This window comes from Hyalella azteca, unplaced genomic scaffold, assembly GCF_000764305.2.
Source record: "Hyalella azteca isolate HAZT.00-mixed unplaced genomic scaffold, Hazt_2.0.2 contig15077, whole genome shotgun sequence".
NCBI classification, from domain to species: domain Eukaryota; kingdom Metazoa; phylum Arthropoda; class Malacostraca; order Amphipoda; family Hyalellidae; genus Hyalella; species Hyalella azteca.
The window spans coordinates 47,583-58,145 of record NW_025944942.1 but is presented as its reverse complement, the minus strand read 5'-3'; the positions used below and the strand labels follow the sequence as shown (position 1 = coordinate 58,145).

Here is a 10,563-nt window from a genome sequence, read left to right as displayed (position 1 = left end):
TGCCTAATAAAACAGGACTCAGAGAGCTTCGTTGTAAAAATAAGAAATAAATAAAATTACACTTAATGTGTGAGGAAGTTTCCCCTTTGATTGAAGTTACCTCTATTACAGCTCGTTTCTTTCAGATGATACGTCCATGTATTCATTCTTTTTTCGTTCAGATCATCGCGTTATGTTTTTTTCGTCAAGTAAAAAGTCCATTATATTGTAGAGGATATTAATCATTATTATTTAACAATCAAGGTATTAATGCAAAATTAGTAGGCAATAATTTTTATTGTATAAATGGTTTATTATCCGAATTTTTTAATTATCATCATTTTAGTTTGAAGTTTACTGAAGGCTATGTGCCCAGGGATGAGGTGATAGGACTACTGTGCCGTGGAAAGCCGGAGCAAAGGTATTTGTTGCGTTAGGATGTGAATAGGTAAATAAATTTGTAAATAGATTTGATTGTGAACAAATTGTGTAAATTTTTAAGTTATATTTTGTAAAAACTTTTTAATGTTTAGTTTACATTAGTTACTTATCTAATTTATGTGTTTCTTTTAGGAAAGCCTCAGAGCAAGAGTTGGCCACGAATCTCAGCACTAAAGCTGATGCGCAAAGCACCGCAAGATGAAAGCCGCGAAGGTGAAAGCGTTAACGTACTAGTGTTTTGTTTATCATGCTTTGTAACACCTCAATTATTTAATTTGTTCATTCGAAAGTGTGGTGCAATAAAGTGCATTATTTAAAATTAATTAGTAACCTGAACCCATACGATCATGTAGGCTAGTTGGGAGTTCTGCGTGCCTCAACAATATTAGAGTCTATCTATCGTGGGCATTGAGATGAGATGGAACATAAACATCTTGTTCACCATCAAATTACGAATAGAATTAATTTATATCACTTTTTAAGTAAATATTATTTGCGAGTGACCAGTTATAAATCAGTTCTGAATGTCAACTCTTCTACTAACTTCCTAAAATGCTCGAAATCACTGAACGATAAAAAGATCTCTTGTTCGTCACTCAAACAATTAATTCTGGCACTTTTACGTCATGGACACACAAAGAAATTTACATGTTGTAAACAGTCTTCTTCCGTCTGGTAAGTTACACGGCGGTAGCAAGGAGCCTTTGGGCAATAACTGTGAGTTTGTAGTTTTTTATGGGAACAGACTTTTTCTTCTTAATCGATCACTGAAAGACCACATATAATCACTTGCGAACAACTGACTGGTACACAAAATATATTCGGACCTCACCATATGCTTAATCAATCATGTTCGTCAGCCTAAAATCACTCTAAATATTATAATTTTTCAATAATTTAATTACATTATCCCTCCAGTTATAAATGTGAGAATTGCTGAATACTCACAACTATAGGTTGAATTAAAACACGAAAAATATTTGAAACGAACATTGCCCTATAGTCCGGCTCAAATTATCAGTGCTTTTGCATTACGATTTTTGTGGACGAATATTTATTCTTGAATTGCTGATAGCGAGAGCAACTCTCACCCCGACATGGAACAGTCAGCAGAAAGTGGCTCTTACAATTGTTTTTTTTATTTATACTGAGGCCAATAATAAATTTTTAATCATGAGACGTATAAGCTGAACCACCAAAACTAAATTACACATTGCAAGACTCAAGATAAGTTTTACTCTCATAAACAATCGTAATGCTTATATTTCAAGAAATTTCTTCAAAAAATAAAATTTGCTTTTCCTTATGTCCATCAAGATTATACGTATGTAGTCTCGCTTAAAAATTCGCAACGCAAATATTCTTTACCAAATATTATTCTTTACTAAAATATTTCTGAGAATTTCTCATTGGGTTGGATCTCATTGGGCTGGAAGTGTTTTCAACTGAGAACGTAATCACGACGAACTGTTTTGACTCAAAGTCTCTGGCAGATGGTGAACCTGGAGTCAGTGTACGGAAGGCAATCAGTGGCAGGGAAGAGCTCGTTAGTCGCGCACCTAAGGCCGTCTTGATGCCATTAAAGCGGCTAACGCGAGTCTGAGCACCTGACGCTGCAACGGCCACGACGCTCTCCGACAACACTATTACCCGCTCACTATCACCGGAACGTGTATTCCTAACTCAGGAGGATAAACGTTGCAACGTGCGGAAGGTGACTTGGCTCAGTGGCAGTTGGTATTTAAAATTCAGGGGCAAAATGACATTTAATTTCTGTTGTAATAATTACAGCCGTTAAACCAAGAGCCTTTTCGAAAAAGCTCGGTCCATCGGGATCCTATTATAAAACACTACGCAAAATGAATATTTTAACTATATCATCTAAATAATTTACTTGTCTTTAATTATTATTCATACTCATATTCTACAAACTAAAATATAGCTTATTACTTGGTTAAGACCTAATACTCGCAAATTCAAATAACGTCCTATAATTACTGTTCTCAGTGCATGACTGTTTTTTATATTATTTTAATGTTTATATAATAGTTTGGTAATTAGCAGTGTTGGTCATTCCAGAGTCAACAAATATTTGAAGCAGTAGAAAAAAATGGAACGAATTCTAAACAAGGGAAACGCATGCAAAGATTGATTATTAGAATGTACTCGGGCAATATATGTAGTCAGAATGAATGGACCTTTCGTAGCCTGATAACACGTGATGTGGTCCAGCTGGCTGCCCGTGACGTACCTGATGGCACGGGCGTCTTTGTACCAGGTGATGCGGTCCAGCGGGCTGCCCGTGACGTACCTGATGGCTGTGATGCGGTCCAGCGGGCTGCCCGTGACGTACCTGATGGGGCGGGCGTTTTTGTACCACGTGATGCGGTCCAGCGGGCTGCCCGTCACTCTGCATAGAAGCTGCAGTGGACGGCCCGTGGTGAGCGTTAACCTCATTGGCTCCATCTCAACGCAGAGGAGAAAAAAATGTTAGATTTTTCGATATTCGAGATTTAAGATCTATGTAAAATGGCGTATAAAACACTGTAGGGGTACGCTCACAGTGAAAGCAGGTTGCCAGCGTGCTGGTCACCTGCTCAGGCTGGCACCTGAAACCATAGAATACAGAAGCCTATTCGTACAGGTTTTCACTGTGAACACTTACACTATTATCCTATGTTCATTCTTGTGGTAGGTTGGAGCAGGTTGCCCGCGCGGGCAAACCTGCTTTCACTGTGTGCGTACCCTAGCACAGAATAGGGCTGGACGTGTTAGAATGGAGATGACGTTGAGAGTACGTAGTGTCATTGATTTTAAAGTAATGAACATGTGTCGGTGTATAAGTAGTTTAGACGCAGCTAAATTCTGGATTTGCCGTAAATGCCACAGTTCCTTTTGAAACTTGAGATTCTACCATCGGTTTTATAGAAACGTTCCACCAGACGATTGATTTCCCGCGCGTTCACCGCGAATCACCTCAGCGTGATTACTTTTTATGAGTGAAAGGTGAAGTTACCAAGCATCTGCCAAGCCCCTAGAGCCATAAAACCTGTCATTTGACTTGGAATCGGCTGCTGTACACAAATAAAGCTTCGCTGAGGTGCATTGAACGCCAGAATCACACTACATCAGTTCACTGACAATGCTGGACATTGCTTGAATGTCGTGAGCACCAGGCACTGTTAGGATTCTAAAGCAATTAAAATTATTTTAAAAATAAACTCAAGCGTTGACGCTTTGATGCCAAATGACATTTTCTGGTTCATATCTAGTTCTGTTGTTTTTTATGACAATAATCTATATAATTTATACGAAGATAGCGCAAGAAAACTATAACATGGAATAAAATAAAAAATTTTATTTTGTCCTAATTCTTCACCTTATTAATTGAGTGGCACTTCTTTTTAAATCGAGTTATGCACAATGAAAACTCAGACGTGCCCGAGAAAGTGCACGTCTGAGTGTAATAACTGTCGTATCAGTTTATGAATATCGGACAACTCATAGAAAGAATCTTTTTGTTATTCAAGTGTTGTGAACACAGTAGTATATTAATATAACAAGAGCTACTCGGGCTTATACCTACCATGAAGGAAACGTTTCCAAGCAGATCAAACTTTATATTAAAATAGATTTATGAATTTACTTTGAGTTATAGATGTTAGGGAATAGTATCGATTAATATAAAACAGAAATTATCATTTTAGTTCAATTCAATTCAATTCCCATCCAATTTGTTTAGAGTTTTCAGTTTTCGTTCAGACTTTTCCGAAATTCAGGCTTTCGTCATTCCAATGTTTTGTTCATTCATGTTTTTGAGACAAGCTGGAGAGGATACACGGCACATCGCATTGTAGATTCCCGTTTTTTAAATACATGTTTGAAAACTTGGTGTCTTTTATACGTACTAAACCTGCAAACATATTACTCGAGTTGAACAGAGATTATCCCCCAGCACAGTTATGGGTATTGGTGTTAATTTTGTTTAGAAAATGAATACTTCTCTTCACTATTCGAAAATTCCTAATTTCGATTCCAACATTCTCCAAAACATTCTTACACTTCTACTTCTAATTAATTCGAAACATAAATATTAAGTGGAACCTTAATTATCGAATAAAAAATGACGTTCAATCCAAGACCTTTACAGTATATGGATTGTGTTCAATGTGACAACTATGATAGGCAAATGAGAGTTTGCTTGTCACAAAAGCTGGCTAGGATGAACTTATTTCCTCTCACGAAACATGATGATAAATTAAACTAAATGAAGAACAGGATTTACTAACAGTCACACTCACCACGAGAGTGAGAGGTGTGGTGACTGACAGACGCGTTGAGATGGTGATCGAACCGACCGAGTTGTTCACCACACAGCGGTACTCCCCGGCATCAACCAATCTCGCTGAGCTCATCACTAGGTCACCACCAACCTCCCAGACACCTTCATTCATTGTGGCTATTGGTGATCCGTCTTTGTACCACCTGAATATATTAAAAAATTGTGAATGCTATCATCACGGTCATCTGCTTAGAAACTTTCTTCAAATTAAATTTTTGGGGAATTTATTTATTTAAGCAGCTCAAGTTTACGTACCAATGCATTTGGTTAACGTAACTAGTGAGGCTTTTAAGCCTGTGTCAGGCGCACAGATAACGTGTGGCTGGACACTAGGTAGGCTTGGGCGGGAAAGCATTATATGAGTATACATTATAAAAAATATGATCAGTACTCACAGGAGTGAGTAACATAGCGCATTTTCTCGTGCATAAATCAGTTTTCATTGTGATTAGTACTGTGCACTGAACTTATTACATCATTTTTCGTTTGGTTTATTACAATGCGGTTTGTTTGGAAAGGCCAATCTTCATTCAATCTAAAACTATATTTTAAATCACGAAACGTTTTAAAGTATTCTTAAAATCGGCGACAACGGGAAGTCACGGACGGACAGACATGAAGAGCACAATAGCGCATTTTTTTCATAAATGAAAAAATGCGCTAAAAATAATGTACATTCTTGTACGTATACTCGTGTACATTACAAAAAAATAAAGTATATTCTTGTATGTATACTTGTATACATTCAATAATGTATGTGAGTATACATTATAAAAATAATAAAGACTATCTCGTATCCATCACACAACTAACGTGCGCATGGGTGGCGGGAAGGCTTGGGCAGGACAAGGGAGTCTCACAGCGGCGCCCACAGCTGCCACCACGTCCAGCTGTCGGGGTGCCTCCGTCGCCGGCGCTACCGCTGGTTCTGAACCTGTAAAGACACGCTATATTTTGAACACAAATGCATTGCAATTTTAAGAGCAACTTAGAGTCAGGAAATCTTTATACAAAAAGAAACACAAAATCGTTAAAATTTAAGAGCAACTCAGACCCAGGAAATCTTTTGACAAGAAGAAAATCTTAGCGGAAAACTGTTTGCCTGTTCGTAAAGGTTTTCATGAATGCAAATTACATCCGTGTCACACACTAAAAAAATATTCTAATAACTTTTTTATAATTTATAAACAAATTAGATTTCTAAACATAGGAGAGCTGAACCATTTTTATATGACTAATTAACAAAAATCGTTTAAGGTTATTGCCACCTTTCGTAGCTTATTGAAGCGTTCATTTTACAGACAAACAAAATAAAGGAAACCATTGTATCTGGGACCGAAAATAAACATTCGCTAAATCAATGATCATTTAATAATTCTATCGTAAATCCGAAAAGAATATGGAGTAAGTTCAGAATTTTATCGATTATAAATTTGATCATATGATTATACCAGATTTATTGACAATTTAGAAGACTTATGCGGATTAAAAATGTATTGCTTGTAAATTTTATACAATATTCTTCATATTTTATCCACAAGTTTAGGAATTAATTTTCTTATTAGGCTAGTGAGCTTAGATATATAAATAATTTACATACTAAGACTATCAGTAACGTTGTAGCAATACGACACCAGCCTCTTCATCCGACCTCGTCCTGTTAAAACAAAGTGACAGCGCACGGCACAGAAACCTTCAGTTTTTCTTAACAGAATTTCTGTTCAGCAGAAACCTCTCTTAACAGAATTTCTGCTAGCTGACTCCCGCTGAGCACACTGAGCAGTTCTAAGGGGCCATGTTGGTGTTTATTTTGTTGAATTCAGCCGCTTTGTTGAAGTTTCCGTCACATTAAGCTGTGATATAAAGCGTTGTTTATAGTCTCTGTTGACAGGCAGTTGTGTTTAGAAGACGGCCGTGATGGTTGGAATTAAAGTCTGGGCTTTGCAACCTTGAACGGAGAATTATAAGTAACTGCACATTTGCTTAAATGAACAGTAAATATTCTCAGGTTTCGCTGTCAGATTCATCACACATAAATTTTGGTCTTGCGGTATCCCAAAAATATTTCAACACAATGATTCTAAATCATCAAAGAAAATTTTTTAAGGTGGAAAGCAATGATTGGAAAACATTGATATTTGTTGAAGAACAAACTTCCCTATCATTTGAAGTGTAAATAAAAAACTAAATAATAATGCGTACGATATGATTCCAATGATATTACGTAGGCTCATTCGAATTAAAATGTGGCAAGAGGTGATTTCAAAAACTTTTTAGCGTTGACGATTAACGAGAGATACTGAAACAATGGCTTACAAACCCGTGGATTTGAGGATATCACGTCACGGTTTGTTTTGCCATATACAGTAAGGCTTGGCCTTGGCTTTTTCATTACATATCGACGTAAGATCTCAGTGGCATGTGTGTCAAGACACTGCACTTGCTCTGCAAGTACGCGCTAATCCGTGTTGTGCTGGGAGAGCTTCCGCGCTGTAGTGCGAGACAATACACTGAGGGTTGGGCTAGGTGGTGCGAGACACTGCACTGAAGATTGGGCTAGTGGTGCGAGATACTGCACTGAAGGTTGAGCTAGTGGTGCGAGACACTGCACTGAAGGTTGAGCTAGTGGTGCGAGACACTGCACTGAAGATTGGGCTAGTGGTGCGAGACACTGCACTGAAGATTGGGCTAGTGGTGCGAGACACTGCACTGAAGATTGGGCTAGTGGCGCGAGACACTGCACTGAAGATTGGGCTAGTGGTGCGAGACACTGCACTGAAGATTGGGCTAGTGGTGCGAGACACTGCACTGAAGATTGGGCTAGTGGCGCGAGACACTGCACTGAAGGTTGGGCTAGTGGTGCGAGATACTGCACTGAAGGTTGAGCTAGTGGTGCGAGACACTGCACTGAAGATTGAGCTAGTGGTGCGAGACACTGCACTAAAGGTTGAGCTAGGTAGTGCGAGATACTTCTCTGATATTGCATTGGGTGCGGGTTTGTACAAAACAAGTTTAGGCACATAGTCTAATGAGAAATTGGCGGCCTAGTCGATAGCATGAATGATTTGTAATAGATAATAAAAATTTCCCTAATGCAATTTTTGTAATTAAACCATCACCAGTTGTCGGTGGTGTAGCGACGCGACAACTTGTGCTATTACTGTTCGGGATTAATTGATACTAATCCCGAACAACTATAACTCAAAGTAACTTCGTAAGCCTATTTTAATATAAAGTTTGATCTGCTTGAAAACGTTTCTTTCATGGTAGATATTAGCCCAAGTAGATTATTGTTAGAAAAAACAACAGAACTAGATATGGACCAAAAAATTTCATTTTGGCATCAAAGCGTCAACGCTTGAGTTTATTTTAAAATCATTTTAATTGCTTTAGAATCCTAACAGTGCCTGGTGCTCACGACATTCAAGCAAAGTCCAGCCTTGTAAATGAACTGATGTAGTCTGGTTCTGATGTTCAGCGAAGCTTTAGTTGTGTACAGCAGCCGATTCCAAGTCAAATGACAAGTCAAAATTTATGGCTCCAGGGGCTTGGCAGATGCTTGTAACTTCACCCTTCACTCATTAATTAAAAGTAATCACGCTGAGTTGGATCCGCGGTGAGCGCGCGGGAAATCAATCATCCTGTTGAACGTTTCTATAAAAACAGTTGTAGAATCTAAATGTTCACTGTGGAATTTACGTAAACAAAATTTAAAAAGCACTACCATTTTGTCTAAAGCTCTATAATTCAGAAAAATTTTAGTTTATAAAGCTCAAGGTTACAATGATTTTGAAATTGAATAAAGTTCAAATTTAAATTTTTAGTGGCTGTCATTTGGTCACACGGAGGTTCTAACCATAAAATTGTAATTCTAATTATAAAAAAATTGATTGCTTGCATTTTTATAATTGAATGATGGAGATAGAAATTGCCGTCATGATTAAATTAGGTCCAATACAAATTCTCTATCAATCGGCACTCTGAAATAGTTTTGCATTATCAATACCGATTTTAGACACATTAAAAACAAGGACGAAAATACACAGTTACAACAAAACCAAGAAGCATCGTTGAACTGCACGATAATAAATTTACAAGCCAAATTATACGTACACTTAATTCAGGTCAGTATTTGTGCAAAATTATTTTAATAATTAGAATAAATAAATTGGGACTTCGTGGGTAACTGGGCAGGACGTTCCCACTGCAGCTTTGCTCGGAACATTAATTCCACATTCTGCTTGAAATGTGCGAGGTTTCCGTGCTCAGAAACTCACTTGGAGAAATAGCCACAGGAGCGGAAGACATCAAATGCCAGCGGAAGGTTTCATTCTAAAAGCTCTTTGGTGGCTTCATCAAACTACATCAAACACGAGGGGAGAATGAAGAACGAAATCACGAGCTAGAGGAAAATTAGATTTTGCTTTCACACACGCCCACCTTTTAAAGATCCTGCTGGCGCAATTTTGCTCCAGAAACTAAAATGCAAAATGAAGCACTTTATATCCATAACTATCCTCTTAGCTGAATATTTAACTCATGGACCTACCAGGCTTTAATGATAAGAATAAAAATCTAAAACTTTTCTTCCCACTTGATTTCGTTCAAGATTTCACCAGAATTGCATATACGTAGCCTACTACATAAAATAATTGCAATGACACTTGAAAATATTTAAAGTATTGATATTCCGAGGATCTTGGCTAGCAACTGCACTTCTTCCTTAAGTAAATGGTGCTAAGAATTACCAATTTTTTATTTGTGGTTTGTCGTAACTTTTACAGTCTGAATTATAAATTTTGACATCTTATACTACTCTAGATCGCAAAAATATTCTAGATAGTCAAATAAAGGGAAAACATAAATTAATTGAACTATTTACTTTGGGATACAGTGTGTAATTGCCAAGGATTTTGATAGATGGAAACTAAAGCAGTCGCTTCTTTCTAGAGCTGGAGAAGCAAGGATCATACGCGAAAAAGCACCTTGCAAGAAAAATGTATTAGGGCGGCGTGGCGGAAATGTGGCATCTATGCATTGTCCTATAAACACCTAATGGGAGATTGAGGCATCAAGAGGCAGAGAAATTGACAATGTCGAGCATTGAAAAGCCCTAGTGTCATAATCATTTTAGATTATGGAATAATATTTGACACGGTTATAGTTTAACTGAAAACAATCTTGAATCGTTTCAGTTCCCTGGTAGATGTTTGTACGTATAATGTAACGTAGAAATATACGTACAGATATTTTCATGTATATAGAAAACTAAATCAAAATGATCATCAGCCTAATTTCGTTTTTTTTATGTCTACAATTGTTTCAACAATTAGGAACTGAGCATCAAAAACTGTAGAGTATGAAGTGTAGTATAATTAAATTAAGTTCTTAAATTAACTTATTAAATTAAATCAGAATAATTAAAACTGTAATTGAATTTAGTTAATTTTTGTTGAGACTGCTCATTTTTTTGTGCTCATATATAAGCTCCGTACTGGAGTTTGTAGGAGCTCCAGGACATTTGCACATTTAAAAAAAAATTGCAACCAATATTTGACGGCAAACTAGTCTCGTTGGTTGCATTAGAGTTCGCAAGGCTCATGCAAGATATTGATAAAAAAATTAATCTGCGGGTATAAATGCATTTCTAACAAACAATAGTATTTTTTAACACGTTTTCTCTTAGGGAGACAATCGTGCGAAATTAACGAATAATTTTCCTCAACATTGAGCTGAATCTGTTTCTTTACCAGGAAGCAAAATTAGTCTGAAGCTTGCAGAATTATTCATGCTAATCTAAA

At 37.1% G+C, this 10,563-nt stretch overlaps 1 protein-coding gene across 1 annotated transcript; it reads right to left on the bottom strand.

Moving 5' to 3' along the window:
- Positions 1-1,897: 1,897 nt before the first annotated feature.
- On the bottom strand, positions 1,898-9,070 carry LOC125179105 (brother of CDO-like). Its single transcript, XM_047884272.1, has 5 exons — positions 9,040-9,070; positions 5,576-5,696; positions 4,722-4,905; positions 2,672-2,886; positions 1,898-1,979 (listed from the first exon to the last, which is right to left on the bottom strand). The coding sequence occupies exons 1-5, from the start codon at positions 9,068-9,070 to the stop codon at positions 1,898-1,900; spliced, it is 633 nt and encodes a 210-aa protein (XP_047740228.1).
- Between the last annotated feature and the right edge of the window lie 1,493 nt (positions 9,071-10,563).

Coding starts and splice junctions, on each gene's coding strand:
- LOC125179105 (XM_047884272.1), bottom strand. CDS start 9,070: ATGTCTTCCGCTCCTGTGGCTATTTCTCCAA. Junction 5,697..9,039: donor TCCTGTGGCTATTTCTCCAA/GTGAGTTTCTGA, acceptor GTGTCTTTACAG/GTTCAGAACCAGCGGTAGCG. Junction 1,980..2,671: donor AAAGACGCCCGTGCCATCAG/GTACGTCACGGG, acceptor AGACGGCCTTAG/GTGCGCGACTAACGAGCTCT.